Source organism: Passer montanus, unplaced genomic scaffold, assembly GCF_014805655.1.
Source record: "Passer montanus isolate IOZ18808 unplaced genomic scaffold, ASM1480565v1 scaffold24, whole genome shotgun sequence".
Lineage (NCBI taxonomy): Eukaryota > Metazoa > Chordata > Aves > Passeriformes > Passeridae > Passer > Passer montanus.
Genome location: NW_024367037.1, coordinates 11,582,165 through 11,603,426, shown reverse-complemented (window position 1 = coordinate 11,603,426; position 21,262 = coordinate 11,582,165). Strand labels below are relative to the sequence as shown.

General features: G+C 35.5%; 1 protein-coding gene across 2 annotated transcripts in view; it reads left to right on the top strand.

Annotated features, from left to right (window-relative positions):
* Positions 1-21,262, top strand: part of LOC120503046 (cadherin-7) — an 86,899-nt gene that overhangs the window by 53,726 nt on the left and 11,911 nt on the right. For both annotated transcript variants that reach the window (XM_039711177.1, XM_039711176.1), the window contains 6 exons: positions 263-430; positions 1,683-1,870; positions 13,311-13,564; positions 17,302-17,438; positions 19,351-19,472; positions 20,834-20,951. In XM_039711177.1, the coding sequence (XP_039567111.1) occupies positions 263-430; positions 1,683-1,870; positions 13,311-13,564; positions 17,302-17,438; positions 19,351-19,472; positions 20,834-20,951 (987 nt within the window). The remainder of the gene's footprint in view (positions 1-262; positions 431-1,682; positions 1,871-13,310; positions 13,565-17,301; positions 17,439-19,350; positions 19,473-20,833; positions 20,952-21,262) is intronic.

Here is a 21,262-nt window from a genome sequence, read left to right as displayed (position 1 = left end):
TAGTTCAGGGAGAAGATACTTGAAAATCACAATCATGCATGGTATTACTCAGTAAATAAAAATTGGTGGGTTTGGTGACTATTTAAACTAAGCTTATGGTACGTCAGTGCAATCCTAGTCACACCCTGTTGTATTAGTATTGGAATTAATTCATTCCACTCTTGCTGCAATCACTGATCCGCTGTTCCTTTTAAAGGCAAACTCAGCTTTTAAAGTAGCATTTTTTTGCTTGTGTGATATTTGACATCTTGTCTTCCTGCAGGTGTTATCAAGACTGCCCTTCCGAATATGGACAGAGAAGCCAAGGACCAGTACCTGTTAGTTATCCAAGCAAAGGACATGGTTGGGCAGAATGGGGGATTGTCAGGGACTACATCTGTAACTGTCACCCTGACTGATGTTAACGACAACCCGCCCCGCTTCCCACGCAGTAAGTTACTTTGTAAATATGTGACTCATAATATTATTCCTAAACACTGCTACTTTCTTTACACACAGTGCTATTTCTAAACAAAAAGTGCTTATTTTCCATGTTCTTTGTTAAACACTGACCGCAAGACTATATTGCTATTATTACTATTATTAATATTATTGTTATTTAGCAAGCATTGTTTTTCTTTGTCTCATGCATACCAGATCAGTTAAAATGGTGTACAGCAGCAGGGACATTTAGGTCTTTCCACCTCAGCTTCAGAATTCTTTAATCCTTCGTACTCCTTTGGCATTGTCACGTGCTTACAGTGTTTCCTAAAGAGTTAAATACCAAAGAGCTGAGAAGTCACCTTCCCTCCATTTGATTTCTTTGACCAAGGTGGCTCTCATCCTAACCTAAAGAATCGTGCACACAGCTGTATGCTCAAACCAGAAGAGCTCAGTTTATTCATAGTGTGCTCAAACCAGAAGAGCTCAGTTTATTCATAATGTTCTGTCTGGGGTGCTTTTTTTATTAATAAAAAAACCAAAAAAATGTGGTAACATAGAAAGTAATATGAAGGATATATTCATGTCATCTCCAGCCTCACCTCCAACGATGGAAAAAATAGATCTGTACATAATAGATTTCCTGTTATTTCAAGCCACCAACTGCTTGAAATAATAATAGAATAACTGAAGTTGTTTTTGAAGGTGAAGGTGTTATTGGCTACAGAATGCACTCTGATAGCCTTTTGACAGCATATATATCATTTTGTGCTCAAATAAAAAAAGATAGAATTCTCAAGATGGTGCACTTACCATTAAAGAAATTAATATATATTAGTTTCTAGTGATATTCAGATTGTGAACTGCCTAATCAAGATATAAACTATAGAATAATAAGTTTTTATATTGATATTATTTTACTTACTAGCTTTTCTTTCCTCTTTTCTGGTAAAGAAAGGAAAACTGCATTATCAGGGACTCACATAATGATTTGTATTTAAGTTTTGAATTTTATTTTTGCATCTTTGCTTTGTACTTCTCTTGTCATATGAAGAAGTTATGCCTGTTGTACTTAGAGTCTATCACAAAGAAAACTAGCAAAAAAGGGCAATTCGGTTTCAAAACTGAAGAATCTTTTCTTGTAGCTTGAGTAAATGTTCTGGCACATGATTTTAAGGAATGTAGATTTAAGAAAGCTAGATTTTTTTTTTGACTTTCAGTCACAGAAGACTCTGAATTCATTAAATTTTTAAATTTTGCAGGATCATATCAGTATAATGTTCCAGAGTCCTTGCCAGTGGCTTCTGTGGTGGCCAGAATAAAAGCTGCAGATGCAGATGTTGGACCTAATGCTGAAATGGAGTACAAGATTGTGGATGGCGATGGTTTGGGAGTATTCAAAGTTTCTGTTGACAAAGACACCCAGGAGGGAGTCATAACTATTCAGAAGGTGAGTCAGATTTTACCCACTGATTCTGTTTGGAACTCTTCAAGATGGAGGCAGGTAATGAGAGTATGAGCTTTTGCTCCCAAGAGCCTTGTTTACTGTAAATGTTTCCATCGGTGTATTTCATCTTCACTTGACTCTGTGATTTTGAGGTTTTTAATTACTTATGCTGAAAAATATTCTGCATTTTCTTTGACAAGACCTGTATTTTTGTGAGGTGTATGTTTTAAAGCACTACATTTGAATGGGAATCAAAACGTTAGTCTCATTTGTCTTTGTATGAAATAGTAGAAAGAGTGAAAATATATCTTGCAGCAAAAATGGAAGCTCCAAATAAAAAATGGATCCTGAAATTAACTTTAAAAATAATTATCTAGATGTCTTTAGTTAAGGTGGTACTATTCAGAAAGCACACATTATTAATTTAAAATTATATAACAGTAAATGTAGTAGGTTTACAAGATCATGTATTATTAAAATTATTATTTTAAAAAACCCTGAAAAATTTAAATACCTATTTTTTCTTCATAGCTTTCTACATGTGCAGTTAGAAAGCACTATGAAATTGAAAAGTCATGTTGATATAAAATTATTAAAACTAAGCTTCTCACATTACTGCAACACATTTTAGACTACCCTTTTAAAAAGTAAAAATGTGCTGAAATATTTTTCAAGAAAATTAAAATTTTTTGAACAGCAAAAGAAATACAACACCTTAGAAGAACCTCTCCTTTAATTTCCTACTCTTAATGTGTGAATGCTTGGCAAGGTCCCTCTGACCTTTGTTATGCAAAGGGTGGCCTGGGCTTCCCACCCAGAGCTCAGTCTGCAGCTCCCACTGCAGCTGCTTACCCAGCTACCTACACTGAATAGATTCCTCAACAATTTAATATCCTTAAAGTGTAGGAATGACTTGGCATTTTGGAATACATGTACCTGTGTTTCCAAACAAGGACCTATGTTTGTACTTAGTATTATTCCATAACAGATTTTTCTATGTAGTCTTTAATCTTCACTATCGGCTGGGGTGCTTTTTTATTTTGTTGTGTTGGGGTTTTTTTCCCTTCTCTGGTGTATCACTTTCTTCTTCTAGCAATATGAATCTTCAGTTATATTTCTCTTTGAAAGAAGTTAAGAGTGCAAGGTTTTGCAGAGCAATGGGCTAACTCTCTGATGCCCTTAACACTTGTTGAGACTAGTAATCATCCGTAGATGTCACAACAAATGAAGTATGTTCACCCTCGAAAGATCATAATATGTGTAATGTGAATCTTTTTTCAAGGAAAAAACATCCATCTTAGGCTTCTTACAAAATGTACTTCTGCTTAGCACATTTGAAATACAAGTGATGAAAAGTTAGTAGTGTTTTTGTTCAACAGCCAAATTCAGTGTGGCTTCTTCAGTTTGCTCATTTAAAGTTTGTGGGCAAGGATTTGGGAGAAATGTGCCTATCCTAGAGGGAGAACATTTACCAGTGCCACAATGAGCAACACTGAATCAGTCAGGATCTTCAGTGATCTAATATGAGAACTGGTGAGTTAATTTTCTTTTTTTTTAGTATGGTTTTGTAGTCATGGTATTTGTTCCTGGAGTATCCTGACTTCAGTGCTATACAGTGGGCCAAATAATTGACATTTGTTATTTCTATAATCATTTTAGCTAGGGAGCTGAACTGGACTTTTCACGACTGAATATTTGTCCAGAGAAATGCTCTAAGAAATAGCTGTTAGACTACATCAAAAGGGTACAAATTTTTGACCCGATCAAATGGTCTAATCTGCCAATAATTCTTATACCTACATGCTTCTATATTTTGACACAAGAATTCAGACTTCTTTCTTTGCAGCGTTAGACCTTTTCTCTAATTTTCCTACTATTTTTGACTTTTCCTCTGTGTGGTAGGTAGTCCTTGGCTAGTGCAAGGTGCCCACCAAGCCAGTCTATCACCCCCTCTTCAGCAGGACAGTGTGATAAAATAAGATGGACAAAACCTTGTGGTTCAAATAAGAGCAGTTTATGAAAGTAAAACTGAGGGTCACATGCATGCCAAGCAATGCAAAAAAACAGATCTTATTCCTTATGGAAATGCCTGGCTGCTTCCTGGGAAGCAGGGCTTCAGTTCAAATAGCAGTTGCTTCAGAAGGCAAAGGTTGTAAATAGGAAATGCCCACTCCCCCACTCTAAGCCCTGCCTTTCTCTTAGGTTTTATGTCTGAGCAGATGCCCTATAGCATGGAGTATCTCTTTGGTCCGTTTGGGTCCATTGTTCTGGCTGTGCTTCCTCCCAAGATCTTGCCCATCTGTGTGGGAAATGTTGGAGAGAAGCGCTGATGCTGTGCCAGCAGTGCTTGGCAGTAGCCAAAAACTGGCATGTTGTCAATACCTTTTCAACTACCCATGCAAAGCACAGTGCTGTTCTGCTGTGGGGAAAATTGATTGCCCTTCACCCAAACCCTGACATACCCAAAGGTGATTTCCCACACTGAGGGCCACCTCCTGAATCTCAGGATGTCCTTAGCTTTTCATTTTGACTCCAGGGAACCTTGTGCTTTGCCCAGTGCTGAAAGACCACCCCTGCCAGCCTTCTAGAGAGCACTGTCTAGGACAGAATTGAGGAACTAAAGCCTATCAGGCAGCTTCACTGTTTTCTGGACAATAAATTGAATTAAAGACCATTAATAATATCCATTATTAATAACTGCATATACAGGTTAAGTATGTTTCAATTACTAAACCTTACCTGCCAGATCACTGGAGTCAGGTTGTCCCTGCATGATAATGTATGCTTGTTAGTAAGAAATCAGGGAAGAAATTAAGTTTGTAGCCTGAAATCTGCCTAAAAATCTTACTGTCCAGCACATGATGTTCTGTACTCCTCTGAGTGCAATTGCCTTTCTCCTTTTCATGCCCTAAAATCAGCTGAGGTACTGAGAAAAAGCTCAGCCTCAAAATGCATGCTTATCCTTTTCAACTTCTGATTATTGATATGCTCAGATATCATGTTTGTGTACACATCAGGCAGTAAAATGCCAAGGCAAAGACATGAAAAGGCACGCTTTGGTTCTAAATGCAAATGGGTGCTTTAGTTTTGCGTACTTCTGCTGCAATTGTACATAAAGCTCAGCAGGCTGGGCATGAAAATCACCAGCAGTAACTGAGCAGCTGAAGGCACTTCTCCATTCATTTTTGTGCTGGGTGTTGCTGGAGAAAGTTTGGCACCTGGTTATCCGAGTTCCGCACACAAGCTGAGGATTTTGCATTCTGTTTTTAGAAGGCTAACCACTTCAAGACAACTTTGAAAGTTGACTTCCTCAAAACTAACACTTTTTCTAACACATAAGTAGCATTAAATTTTAAAAAAAGAGAGTTTTTGTAAGAAAGAAAAGAAAACTGCAGGAAGAAAAGTGAGATTCAAGAATTCACCATGTAAAGATAGATTATTATGTTCCTTTTTATTTTTATTCCACAACATTCATTTTATGGAATATTAAAGAAAAATGCCCAGGGATGAGCAAAAATTGCAGGAAAATGATCTTGTTTGAAACAGAGACACCAAGTACCATGATATTAGAATGAGAAAAGTGTTACATGGTTAAGTGCATCTCAAGATTACTAGTGAACAGATTTGGGTGTGTTTAATTTTTTGTTTTGGATTGTTTTCCATGCCTGTTTGAACACATTTCTTCTCTGTGGAACCCTGCAAAAAAGAGACTTCATAACATCACGAGTCAGTGTGTGTAGGGGGTGGGGGGAAGTGTTTTTACTATTAATAGTGATTTTCTTTTAAATATATGAAGTGCATTCTTTTATTCCTTCCTTTATAATTCTTCTGCCTTGCCATAAACCCAGATATCTGGCTTGCACAGTTTATTCAGGCTGGATTTTTCTCCTAACTCTTTGAGAACAGTGTTTTTTTCAGAATAGTAGTGGTAGTTCTGCTCATAGTTCTTACAGCCATGGCAGGACTAGGGATTACATGTTCCTGAACATGCTAGTACTGTTCCTGCCTAGTGCCTAATGTGAGTGTAGATTAACTACTAGACTAAACTTCAGCTCAAAATAGCATTTTGGCAATAGTCTGGCTCTCCTGGAATTACTCCCTTGATCATTTGGAAGCAGACAAGGGAAGAATGCTTTCTCTGTGTCTCTATCCACTTGGTCTTTGTGTTTTCCAAGAGTAAAGAGTAGGATTGTACTACACCTTATGCAGCACAACTAAGAAGTATGTCTGCTTCTGTCACTGTTGAGTTTTTGCAGCCGTATGGATTTTCACATATTTGTCACACCTTATTTTATTTTATTCCAGTTAGGATACTTGAATCAGCAGGCAACTGAATGTAACTCCATTCACTACCAAATTAAATGAATGAGACAAGTAGTTCACTTATTTCAGGAAGTTGCTTAAGTTCCTTTGAAACAAAAATCCTCTACTAAATAAAACCTGAACCCAAATAAACCAATCAAACAAAAACAAATAAACAAAAAACCCTCACACACAACATTTTGAAAATATTTGGGACAAGGACTGATTTTTTTTCATTAATTTATGGCTTACAAAATGACAGCAGGTTATGTTTGGGTAGAATTGGTTTTGGGAAGATTGGAGAAGCTAAAATTTCATCTAATGACAGAAGCTAGTAAAACAGTGTTGAACCATTTACTTGGTTATTGGCACTAAGAAAATAATCTACTCTCTTCTGCAATGCATTAACTGATTTCATATGCAAAACATGTATCCAGGATGTATCTGGAATAGTATATGAAAATGTGTAAATCAATTTTAGGCTATTTTCAGCTATTTCATTACCTGAAATAGGATATCAAAAATTCTAGAAGACAAACTTTGACTTTCTTTTTCTTTGTCTTCCCTCTTTCTTCAGAAGTTGTTATAAATAACAAGTGAATGAGACCCATAAGTAATATTCTCAGCTTAAACAAAGGGTGGGAAAGTGGTAGGAAAGCTAATTAGGGTCTTTTCCTGTAACCTACTATATTCATACAATTTGTTGCCTAGCAGTTTCAAATCTCTGTGGAAATCTTCCTACTTTATTTACTCGTTCTCTTTTATTATATAATACTAAAAAATAAATGAAAAATTCTCACTTGTCAAATGAAACAAAAGAAATCTTTCTTATTTTTATGCTGTTCGGAGCAGTTTATGCAACAATTCTGATGTTGCAAATAATGTGAGTTTGGCTAATCTCTACACTGTAGCACAGTCTCTGTGGTAATTCAAAAAATAGAGCAGAATAGAAGAGAATAGAATCATAAGATAGCATCATTAAGGTTGGAAGAGATCTCCAAATTCATCAATTCCAGTCTTTGATCAAACATCATCATGTCAGTTGGACTATAGTGGCACATCCAGTCATTTCTTGAATGCTTCCAGGGATGATGATCCCCTGGGCAGTCTGTTTCTATGCTTAAGTACCCTTTCAGTGAAAAACAGTCTTTGTGATGTCCAGCCTGAACCTTTACCTGTCACATCTTGTAGCTGTGTTGTCTTGTACTATCCCTAGTTACCTGAGAGAAGAGGCTGACCCCCATCTCAAGACAATCTCTTTCTAGGCAGTTGTAGAAAAGAATGTTCCCTCTGAGCCTCCTTTTCTCAGGGCTAAACAACCCCAGTTCCTTCAGCCACTCCTTACACAACTTATTGTCTAGACCCCTCATCAACTCCATTGCCCTTCTCCCTACACTCCAACACCTCCTGAATGGGGGCCTAAAACTGGACACAAGACTCAAGGTGTGGTCTCACCTGTACCAAGTAGAGGGGAGCAGTTGCTGCCCTTGTCCCCCAGATATGCTGGTTTTGATAGCTGCTGTTGGCCTTCTGAGGCACCTTGGGCACACGCTGGCTCATGATCAGCATTCCCAGGTTCTTTCCTGATGGGCAGTTTTCCAGCCACTCTGCCCCCAGCCTGTAGCACTGCAGGGTTGTTGTCACTCAGGTGCGGAACCCTGCACTTTTATTGTTGAACTGACCTCAGCCCATTGATCCAGCCTGTCCAAATGCCTCTGCAGAGCGTTCCTGCCCTGCAGCAGATCAATGCTCCCACCCAAATTAGTGTTGTCTGCAAACTTACTGAGTGCACTCAATCCCCCTATCCAAATTATTTATACATATTTATCAGGACTGGACTGAACATTGGTGATTGGATGGCAACTGAATGTAACTCCATTCACTACCAATTTTCTGCGCCTGGCCAGTTTTTAACTCAGTGAAGAGTGCACAGGTCAAAGCCATGGGTTGCCAATTCCAAAGTAAAACTAAACTAGATGTATAAGTTGACTTTAAGGAGGATTTAGGAAAACATCCCTCTTATATGATCTTTTCAGAAAAAAAAGAGTTGTAGAGTTTATGAAAAGTAATGAGGCATTTATATTTCTTAGAAGTATCTCAAATTTTTTTCTTCGTTCACACTGTGACTCAGTACTCCATCTGTAGAGTAGGATCAATTCCTTCCTGTGGTTTCATTTGTAATTTCCAAACTTCTACCAATGCTCCGTTAGTAAGGACTCAGATCATTTGCATAACTCGATTTCACAGTGGTGAGGGTGTTTGGAGAAAAAGCGTAATTTTTCTGCATATATTGGAGTTTTAAAAAATGTGTCAGATTTTCCTCTGCAGTAGAAATCTTAGAATTGAAGAAACATTTATGGAAGCAAATGATGATTCAGTCACTTAATAGAACAGATTCTGAAGTGTCCATGCAAAGCTATGTACAATTTTGAAGTGAATTCATGTTGATTTTTGACAGAATCAAATTGTAATACATATGAATGGAGTTTTGGCTTTGCTTTCCAAACAAAGTATATACACAAACCCTTTCTTGTGGTTTCCAAGCCACTATTCCTAGAAATAGTGTGCTAAAAAATGCATCATTTAAGTACAGATCTTCATCCACAAAGTTGCAGGCTAAAGTTAGACTTCAGTAATATTAATAGCTTAGTAGCAAAATATCTAAAGATAAAAACATGATGCTCTGTATCCACCTACACTTTTATCAAATATTTGGTACTTAAAGTAGTTATGGTAATTTAATAATAAAAAAGGCTGTAAGGTATATTTTTATTTTATGTATCATATGTGACTTTTTGAAATGTTGTGAGATGTGATTCAAGCCATTTGGAAGTCTATGGAGAGATTTTAGTGGATTAAAGGGAGGGAGAAAAAAAGACCAAAGACCCCTAAATACTCTGTAGAGTGAGGGTTGCAAAGTCTTACTGCAGAAAGTGACAAGCATTAAGATTTCCCATGGCAGAGTTCTTGCTAACTTTGCCTTCATTTTTACCCTTAATACACAGCCCCACCACAATATCACTAACTGGTATGCATGTTAAAGGGAAAAATAATGTTCTAAAGTACTTTCTCATAGAAATTGACTGCTAAGAGATTATTTTAAAACCTGAGTTCATTCTAAAAGCAATATTGGCAATTATAAAATGGGGGTATGGGAAGGAATGGGTTTATGCATAAGCTTTTGAGTGAATAGCTATCTTTCCATTATTGTTAACATTTTTTTTTTAGCTAGAAATTTTCCTTTCAATTCTATAACAGAGTTTACAATGTAAGAACTTGAAGCTTCCCTGGTTCCTTTGAGAGATTATGTGCATTTGTTTGATGTACTGCAGTTTTCAATATAAAACCTCAACTGGGCTTAAAAATGGGATTTTCACCTCTGAAAAGTACATTATTTCAAAGTTGCCATGCAATAAAAATGAACATTATAAAAATGGACTTTCAGTGAGTTATAACTTTATATCCAGCTTCTCTAAAATAGAAGACTTGTTTTGCAATTTCCTTCAGAGAGGATAAAATTCTTACCCCTTAAAAGAAAAAGAAAAAAAGAGACAAACCTCACAAAAGGAAAGATATGGATCCTGCACATGATCTAATCAGATAATTCTAATACACAGATATTAATGAAGCTGTTAAGCTCTATTCATTGTACTAAAGGACTGAAGTATATGTTGTCCATTTAATCTTCACCATTGATGTAGTGATTTGCAGTCTATAAACTTGGTGTTCCATCATTGAAATCCTGTGCTTTTGTTATAGCAGGAAATAATGAAGGCATGATCTAAAAGCCATTTAAATAATACTCTCTGTAGAACAGACACCAAAGATAATTAAATAAGAAGAAACAAAAAAAAAGAAAATCTTTTCAGGTCACTTTCTCTGTCTTTCATTAGTGTGTGTAGCATGAAATTTCTTCATTATATTATCTAAGAAATGTTGAAATATTTATGCCAAGTCAAGAGCTCTTGCACATTAATAATATCTTAGATATTTTGTTTGCTTTTCCCAGATTATATTCTGCCACAAACTCTGATTGATACCTCTGTATTCCCCACTGGCTCTGAGGTTGTATATCTCAGAGCAACAGATTGAAGGTGATGACTGTAGCTATTGTAGACATTGCCACACGCCACAGAAGACAGGGTCTGTTAGAAAGAACTGAAAATAACATTTTTGCCACAGCAGTAAAATCACTTGATATTGTAAAATCCATTTGTCCATCCATAATTACCCTCTTCTAAACACCGTCTCTACTGTATATGGATATAGATTCAGTTTTTAAAATTTATTTATTTATTTTTCATTAACAAGGATCCTTATCTATTTTGAATGCTGCCAGCAGCATTGAGTACCAGAATATATCTGAGGGAATCCTACAGAAGGATTCATGTTGCTAAGAGCAGATGTTTACTTCTTTCAGTTACTGAAATTCCCTTACTAGTGACTGGTGAAAAACAGGCATTCACCAGCTGATAGCTTTCCTGGAAGAATTTTGCTACAATCACACTAAGGACCATATGGTGGCTTTGTCAGATGTATATAGCTCTGTTAGAGGAGGTTGAACATGCACTTAGTAAGTAAGACTGTTTAGAATACATATCTACACCACTGTTAGTTTTTCATCCTTTTCTGTGAAGAAATACTTTACTCATGAATGTGTATTTTTGGTGAATCCCTATTAGTGTAACACTCCTTCAGGATACACATTCATATGAAAAAACACTTCATTATGATTTCAGTTAATAAAGATCTAAAGTAGTCTTCTTTAATTAATATATAGACATGGGAGTGTCTTAAAATTAATTTAAATAGTATTTCTTTTTTGTTGTTCTAGTCTATTAAAACAAAATTTAAATTTATATAATTTTTTCAATTACATATATAGTATAAATTTTATGTATTAAATCAGAAATTTCATAATTGTTTTTAGTTGGAAGGACTGTGCTGTTAACATTAGTGTATCAGAAGAAGCTATCTCTTCTGCAGTCTCATGATATTTCCATGTGTTTAATTAGGTATCACTGTAATCTCAATCACCCAATTTCAACAGATACCATGAGGATAAATTAACTTTCCTTTCTCCACTACATACTTTTGTACATTCTGGCTGAAAACATACTGTTTGCAAAAGGGTCAGTGTTTTTGTTTATTGAGGGGGAGTTTTGGTTTTAGTGGGGTTTTTTTGTTTGCTTGTTTTTGTTTTCATATTTGTTATTTAGTTCAAAAAAGGTTATCCTTTTGCCTTTCACATTTTTCAGGTTATCATTTCATTATTTATTATGCTGTTTCTTTAGGTTATAATTTTTAAATTAATAGTTTGCTTTTATTAGATATTGTAATGTCTTAAGATGTCTTAAGACTTTGTCCACTCTAACCTTGCTGCTCATCTGGTTATATCACTTGCCTAATTGTTACCACCACAGAATGAAGTTTCTGAGGCATTTTTCATCATTCCAACACCACATCTCATTTGCATTATGGCTATGAGGTTGTTTCATAACACATGTACTGTCCTTTAAATACAAAACCAAAGTGAAAATAAAAAAAACCTATTAAACATGCTTTAGTAGTGAATACTGACCAGTTGTATCCAATACAGGGAGCAGTATCCAGACAAACTTTCTATTTCAGCATATCTGTTTTCCAAGAGCTGTGGATAGTGCAGCTTTGATTCAATGCAAATAAGTGCTTGCACAATATGAGAATCACAAGTATTCCCATTTGGAGAAGCCTTTTGCTGCCACACAGAGTTTATAAAAGTTCAGTGCCTTTCTGAGTGTGTTGTGCTGCAATTCATTTTTCATGTTTAAATCTAGACTCTTTGCATCTGTATTATCGCATCAACATAATCGCTGACTTTAAGATGCTCATTTGGGATTTATCCGACTGTAACTAGATGGAGAACTTAGGCCATTGTAGGTCAACAGATGTGTGTTTCACCTCTGCTGCTCCTCTAAGTGAATACTGCAATGTTTTGAAGATGTTGGAGGATTAATTTACAAGCATATCTCAGATCCCTGTGATGTATTCAGTAGCAGAACTGCAGAAAAAACATTTTTAATCTGTTTTATCCACTTGGAATTATAGTTTGAAGGCATAGTTGAATAACCAGACTGCAGCTTAAGAAGTGTTTCAGTATTTTGCTATTGTTTTTCAATGTTTAAACTTGGAATTACAAAGGAATAGTTAGTCAGATGTTTGGTGCAAGCTGACAAACTAAGACTACAGATACAGGGTAAACGGTTTTAATTGTTTCATGTTTTCTTTCAGTAACGGCCTCTGTGCTAAAATTACTCTTTTCTCAAATAAAATTTTCTTCTTTCTGAAGAATCTGAATATCCTCAGATCACAGATGTCTCAATTGTTGTGGGAAATATTTTTTTACTCTAATGCAGTATTTATTTGAAAATAAACTGTACTTCCATTGAAGAAAATTAAAGCTGAAAGAAGGTATTAAAACCACATATATTTTGCTTAATAAGCAATACAAGCCAAAACAATCTCCAGACTTCATCTCAGTACAAGATATTGTGATATAAACATTGTAATTTAGATCATTGTCTCATTTTCTACACAAATTTATAAGACCTTGGAGAAAAGATTGTTTATTCAATCCAAATACTATGCAAACCCCAATAAATTCAAAAGAAATTCAAGACAGAAAATAATCCCACCCACAATTTTCTGAATGAGATGTTTTCACATGTAAGTAACTTGTAAAGATTATATTGGGTTTTTTAATCTGGGTAGTATGTCACAGGGTATTTGCCATGAGCTTAGATAAAATATTAATAAGACAAAAAAAGGTATTAATTCACAATGGTGAAATAATCAGTGAGAATCTGGTCCTCACAGAAGTTACAGAAAGTTTTGCAATTATCTTATAAATTTGTTTCACTCATAAGGTAGAACTATCTTTATTGCTTAAGTCGTTGCAGAATATTCACTAGTGAGACACTGCAAATAGTGATTTTAGAAAGCTAAAAAATTAATCCTTAACTATGGTTTGTCAGTCAAAAGTGATAGTTGTATACAAATGGAAAAAGTATTTTCATTTTATACTTACTGAAAGTTTTAATCAAAACAGTTTTACATCAACATCACTGAATAATAAAATTTCCAAATAATTTTGCCTGTATAGGAGCTGGATTTTGAAGCTAAGACAAGCTATACCTTGAGGATAGAAGCAGCCAATATGCATGTTGACCCTCGTTTCCTGAGTCTGGGGCCCTTCAGTGACATGACAACAGTGAAGATAATTGTAGAGGACGTTGATGAACCACCTGTGTTTACCTCACGTCTGTACTCCATGGTGGTGTCTGAAGCAGCAAAGGTTGGCACTATCATTGGAACTGTAGCAGCCCATGATCCTGATGCCTCAAATAGTCCTGTCAGGTAATTCCAAGAGTTCTTGATTATTTATTCAGCTTTTGCATTGAATTTGTTCATCTTGTGATGGGAGGGGCTTTGGTAACAGTGGTAGTCATTAATAAGCTTTATTCCCTTGCAGAAGGAGATTCAGATGTTCTATGAGTTTGCATGGTTTAACTTTTATAACCTGAACTACAGAATCGCTGAAAAAAAAAAAAGTTGAAATCTCTGTGAAACAAAGAGAAGATATCAGAAGATATCTTCTCAAGATTTCAGAATCTCAAATGAAAGAAATCACCTAAAAATATTGCTCATACTTATTACTCTCTCAGCTTAGGAAGAGTCTATTATTATCTATAGCAAGTTATGTTCTCTTAAATCAACCAGGATCAAAAATTGTATCTATGATATACATGTATGCTTGAATAGTGATTCATAGTCTGTGTGCACTAGGAATCAGAATGTAATAGGACATAAATTCCCACATGGAAACTGGAGCTGAGGTCCCACAGCAGGAAACATTCATAAAAACTCTTCACATGAAATAAGTGGACAGGATGAGATGCATCCTGTTCTAGTCAGGATGGTTAAATGCTTTTGGTTTTGTAAATTTTGCTGCAGCCAAACGTCTTATATTTGAATGGGAAGAGGTGTGATCACTAGAGATTCATAAACTGTCAAGGCCCTCTTCCTTTGTCTTCAGTGTCTGAAAAACTTTCAAACCTTCCACAATATAATGTCCAAGATCATTAAGAAACCATAGAAGAACACAAATTCTCAATCTTCTGTTTGCCTGTATCTAAGGTCAGAGCTCAAGGGCAAAGACTCGCCACCTTAGCTATACCAGTAATGAGCTACTTGTTATTTTCTTTTGCAGAGTAGTAGTATTAATTCTCAAAGGAACATGCAAAGGATCTAGAGAGTAATGGTTATAACTTAGGAACTCTGAATTTAAACACCTGCAGGGGGAGGAACTCATACGCAATTAAAAGTTAGTGCTTAGTTACATTTGGTTTTATTGCTCACTTAGGGCATACATAGGAAAGATCTTTGTGGGTATTTGTTTTGGTAATGTTAAGTCTTTCCTCTCATGCATTGAAAACGAACTTGAGGATCAAGTGAAATTTCTAAAGCAGAGATCTTTTGCAAAAGCAAAGCACATGTTTCACTCCTAGAGGTGATGCAAGTGTTCTATCTCTTTTGTTATATATTTTCAACTTATTCAAAGTAGCTGATTCCTATAATGAATAAACAAGTCGTAGGTGAATGTTTGGCATGGATTTACTTGTGAAATTTTTCTTTGCTGTGGCAGTATTTTCTGGCACTAATGTTAGCATCTGGTGTATAATATCTGGTTACCAGAATCATTCAGAATAAGCTTAAACACAGTTCTATTAATGCAGGCCATGCTCAGAATGCTTTTGACTCCTTTGTAAACATAAAGATGAGTTTATTTGCCTTGATCTGGTTAATTTTTACAATTCCAGCATAAAAAAATAATTTTATCACCTGCCAACATCTTGGAGGTTCCTTCTGCTTGAAAGTTTCTTGGAATTTGAGGGAGAAGAAAAACGAAAAGTAGTGAGGAGGACTTTTCTATGTGCTTGTGAACCTGCTATGTACATGGTCAAAGTTACTGAAAGATAATATAATTTAAAGCTGTTCTACATATGCTCTGATACATCAGAGACAGATTCCCCTAAAATTGGAATGTGCTAAGAAGGATTAATGCGTAAAACTTTTCATGATCTTAAGTAAACTATTAATCTATAAATAAGTATTACAACTTCCAAACATTGGATTATATTGATACTGATTAAAATCTAGATTTGTTACAATTCAGAAAATGTTGAAATTACAAGATCAGACACAGAACCTTGACAATACCAAGGACTAAGGAAAATAATAAATGTTTTGAAAATAAGAGGTCACCTCATAAGGGCTAGAGGACCACTGATGTTTGAACTAGCTTAAATAAAGAATTAAAACTCCTGCAGCTCAAAGATTTTCAAGTACTATGGCTGTGAGGAATTAAAGGATTAAATATATTTGAAATACTTTTTTTAGAATTTGAGTATGCATACAATGCTTATAAATAAAGCTTGCTTCCTATGCATAGAATTATTTTTCTTCTTGTTTCATAAGGAGATCATCTAATTTATATAATTTGTTTGCTTTTCTGCCTTCCTTCCCTCTCTCCCTCCTTGTCTCTCTCCTTTACTGCTTTCTTCCTTTTTGTATTTCTCACCTCTCCATCATCTCCTGCTTTTCTCCTTCTCTTTCTCCTCCTTCTCCTCTGACTCTTCAAGTTGCATAATGATAGTCTTAATAACTGGGAAATCTAAGGATTTCTAAGGGAAATCTGGCAGGAGATTGAATCTCAGCTGTGAGGCCTGCCAAGATTGACTATATAGCAGAGGTGACAGGTATGGTCTCATGGGGAAACTTGCCAGCCTCAAAGCAGCTGTAGAACACAGCTGACCAAATAAACAACAGTGCTGGCAAGAAATAAAGTGAAAAATGGCCTACAGTTACGACAAAATGAAAGAAAAGAAAAAGAGGGAAAGCAGTTATCCACAAAAACTGCTCTTACTGTTGTTATAATTCGTTATTCTCTCTCTCGCTGAGACATAATACAGGTAAACAATTATAATTATGTAACAAGGCTCTGCACTTAGATTATACAGGTAGGAGGCAAAGATAAAAACACAGTAATACAGTAAAGAAGATGTATATTACAACGTATCACAAAAAAATGGTTTCATTAGATCATTGTGTCTAGGAAGTCGCATTTTTTAATTGTCTTGCATTGTTCTTTCTTTCCATGTTGTTCTAAGAATTTGGTTTATGTTATATCAATAATCTAATATATCATGTGTGTCAGTAATTGCAACAATCACACTTGATCTGGTTCAGACTTTTAATTCATTCTGAGTGTAGGGAAGTGCTCTGGAGTACCTACTCGACCTAAAAGAGAGTGCAAGAATTTGACCCAGTTATAAATCTAATGTCAAAAATACTCCAGTTCTAAATCTAAATCTGCCTAATGAGCTGTCCGTTACTCTAAAAAGGGATATAAGAAAATCACCCACAGTTGTTTTGACCTTTTCTCTTATGCTATTTTCAGTTTGCTAAGGAGCTCCTAAGGAGTTCCCCTTCCTAAAACAAGTTGGGAGGTAAAGAGGTGTTAAGCCAAAGATTTCAGGGCATGAGCCTGTGTTTGTTTAATGACAGGGAAGTGCTGAGAGCTGACAGTGATGACATGCAATCCCTTGACCCTAGGCTGCATCATCTTTCCTTTTTCCCCCTTCCCCTGCAGCTCTGGGTGACTCAGGGTCTCTTGTGGAGATAATAGAAAGTTCTAAGCTCAGACTGCCAGCCCCATGAGATCAGTGCCTGGCTGGTACAGACTTGTAGCAAATTCCAACTCACCTTCTCCTTAGCTGGCTCTCAGGAGGATGCTATTTGATTAATTCCTGAGTTTGTTTTACAGCACAGAGGAAGAAAGAAAAGACAGAGGAATACCTCGCTTAAGATGGCACTGTGGGAGTGTAGCCTGCCACTGGCAGCACAAGTCACTGTGTAATTCTCTCACCTTTGCAAGTGCCTTTGCTTCTCTCGATGCCCCAGGAAAACTGGACTGAGCAATGCTCAAACTGAGGAAAGAGTGGAAGTGCTTTCCCTCTAATAAGAAATCAGTGAAATATTGTTACAAGCTGTAAATGAGCATAAATTAAAAGCTTCTTTCATCCTTTATCTAGATATTCAATAGATCGAAACACAGATCTGGAGAGGTATTTCAATATTGATGCCAACAGTGGAGTCATTACAACTGCCAAATCTTTGGACAGGGAAACTAATGCTGTTCATAATATCACAGTTTTGGCCATGGAAAGTCGTAAGTATCCGTAGAAAGATTTTTACCAACAGTTTGTGTGTAAAGTTTCAGGCTTGGTTTTGACGAGCTTCACTTAGAGAAGTTCTGGCAGTGGCAAACTGTGACAGATAAAAATAACATATTGCTTAATGCAATAGAAATCTATATTATAAAAATACAACAGTATAGGTGTTTGCTCCTTCATTTGCTTCACACCTTATGTATGCTTTTATTTTCTGAATAACAAATACAAAGGAAGATGAAATATGTTAAGTCAGCAGTCTCACACTAAGTGTCATTACAGGAAAGGTGATACGGAAGATAGGGGAGAGTGGTTACCCCACCTCAGTGAGGGCACTCAGAGTTGATTGCTGTTGGTCAACCACAGCATTCTTAGAAGGTATAAAGAAAAGGGAATGTGAATGCTAACGTAGTTTCATTTTCCTGGCTCTAAGGTACCACTGTAGAAGTTATTTTGTATTTGGTATATTTTTCTAGTGTAAGATAAAAAGTGCTAAAAAATGCAATGCTTCAAATCGATACAAGAATTCTTCTAATGCAGGTTCAAACATAAACTTGTTCTGCTTTGAATACATTTTGTGAAGTGCTTTTATATTTGAAGAATTTATATCTTCAAATTTCATCTTTATTACTACTCTGTTGGGCTGTGACAATAAAAAGTTATCAGTTCTCTGGCTTGCTATTGTAAAAATCATCACTTCTTAATTTCAGTGAGCTTAATTTGACATTCAACCTGATAGTTAAGATTTATCATTTAGTGTCTCTATGAATCTATCTTCTATTATCACTAGTAGAATTTTGGTCTAAAACCACAGAATAGAAAAAAATTTTCCTGGGTGGTAGTAAAACTGATGAGGTAGACAAGGGGCATACCTGACACAAATAAGAGTCTAGGAGCACAAGCAAAAACTTGTACTGCTTTAATTTATATTTATGTCTGATTGGTTTTCAATCAGCTTAGTTCAGCAGAGGACAAATTTGGTGTCAAAAAGGCTTGCTTGTCAGGCATTTCACATGTGATATAAAAAACAGCCAAAAAAACCCCTCCTTGTGAATTAACATTTGGATGCTTAAAATTTTTATTAAAACATGGCTTCAATACACTCTAAAAAGAGAAATACATGTTTGAAGTTTTGTAAAGTTTTTTATTTTGTCCTGATGTAATATTTATATCATTATTTTTGGTAAAAAAGAATTATAACAACTATTTCCCCTGCTCTGAAAGAGAAACAAAATAAGTATTGCACTCACTGATGTCCCTATGCTTGGTTCAAAATATAATTATCGTTTATGGGTAAAGTATGACATTGGACAATAAACATATTCATAGTTTAGCTAGAGATGTGTACCAGTTTAGGATGTGATTCATATTTAAGGTGTTCAACATGTTAATGACAGTATTGAAATACTTAGTTGTGTGTGCACTTTAAATACTTTGTGATTTGCTTCAGAATGCAGCCTTCTCTTCTTTTCTCTTATACATAGCTGATAAAATTCTGGTTTTGACTTCTCAATATACTGATCCAGCTAAAGTTCACAAAAAAAAAAAAAAAAAGTTTAACCTATAATAATCATGCTATTCTCAGTATGAATAGTGATGTTCTGGCTAGCTTGGTGATGATTTTACATCGTCTTGCTTTTATCCTTCCATGTGATTTGATTCAATGCTGTGATTACTGAGTAAGATTTCCAGTTTATCCTGAGAATAAAATCTTAGATTAATTGAAGCAGCTGGAACACACAAATGTTGGTCCAGAAGATCAAGACAGGAGCTTCCTTTGTATTTGAGGGAGGGATTATAATTGATTTGACATGCATATCCCAAAGAAGAATGCAAATAAAAAAGATAATGACCTTCAAAATAACTTGCAAGGATCTCCTCTAAATTGTTTTATTGGACTTTTTCCTGTAGAGAATCCAGCACAGATTGGGAGAGGCTATGTAGCCATCACAATCCTTGACATCAATGATAATGCCCCTGAGTTTGCCATGGAGTATGAGACAACTGTCTGTGAAAATGCTCAGCCTGGTCAGGTATTTCTTGATAGGTTTTATGTTTATTTTTACTAGATAATCAGCCATTCCTTATGAAAGCCTTCCAGCTTTAAGAAAAATCCTCTTATGACATTAAGAATGAGGCTTTGATGAACAGTATAAGCAAACAGTAGGAAGGATCCAGGTATAAAAAATATTGGTTGAAAGTCATGTTAAAATCTCTGGCTTTCTTTCTTGTATAACTGATACATTTTACTTAACTCACCTAATTTTGAATAATACTGAGAACGCATACTTTCCTCTAATTTTTGTGGGAAGTGGGAAGTAGTAACACAAAGGTCATTCTGAAACTAAAAGTCCACCATTCTGAAAATGAGTACACACTTTTAATCCCCCTAGAAAGTATGGACCTTAAGGAAACAGTTTCACATTGGAAATGTATTCTTATTTTTTATTCTCATATTTTCAACTACACAAATATCTTCCAAGTAGTCCTAGACCTAACTAAATCTATCACTTGTGGTTTGTCCTTGATGTCCCTCATATTTGGCCTTTTCCTCTCTGCTTTGGAAGACCTGACAAAATACATTTATTTTCTTAGAAAACTTGTAGTTGCACCTGCATAGATCCCGCATATTTCCTGGAAGACTTTGTGCTTTTGTGTCTTCTCCCAGTGTATTGTCCTTCCTGTGGTAGATGTTTATTGCATATTTCAAAATCACCTCATAATTTAAATTCTGACAAAACCACCACTATGACTATTAGCTTGTATTAATGAGAAACACCATGCATGCTCTTATTGTTGTACCTTTCTGTTTTCCCTGCACTCTGATCAGAACTGGACCAGAGAATTGGAATTTCCAATTTTTGTGGATTTTAAGTAGTGGTGACAATTTCTTTAGAGGTAGATTTTGACAGAATTTTAGAAAATGAAATAAAATTAATGATGAAATTCGAGAAAACAATAATAATATAATATGCCTTTCTGTTTTCCATTATATTAAAAAAAAAAAAGTGCATGAATTCGAATGCTTAAAAACATCATGGTTTCCTTGTGAAGGTTTCCAACATTGATTGCAGCCACTAATAACTACACTAAGAACCATCCAGAAGACACAATTCTTCCACTGCTATGTAGTTTATTACTCCAAGCTCTGGCAAATGACAGGAGCTAACTTTCTCCCAGAGCCTGGAGAGCATTGCTTTGGCCAATAAATTTGGTACAGGTGAAGAGCTGAGTCACACATTAATAGTCTCTACATGCTTAGGAGATTAGCAAACTAAAATTCAAGATTACTAGAACTTGAGGGAGGGTTGATATTTTGGTAGGTATCAACTAAAATAGAGGGGTTATGTAATGTACATGTACATATCTTCAACCCTGATGTATTTCAAAACAGGTGATCCAAAAAATTAGTGCAATTGATAAGGATGACCCACCAAATGGCCATCAGTTCTACTTCAGTTTAACAGCAGAAGCAGCAAATAACCAAAATTTTACACTGCAGGACAACAAAGGTAAGAAAATTTTGATTTAGTAAATATTCACCAATAGCACCTTCCATTTTCAATGCAGCATGCTTATTATGACTTACATAAACTTCTGTTCTGGAAGGGACATAAACTACAATGAGCCTGCCAAATATTTTCGTCTATTTGTCAAAGGAATTAAGCTGTTGCTTGAATCATTTAAAGCTTTGAGCCAAACAGAGCTGCATCAAATCTTGAAATATTTACTTTTTTTTTTTTTCCATCAGTCATTCTTCACATTTTTTTGCATGTATTTATAGGTTTCTATGTAAATTATATTTTACCTTGGGGCAGTGACT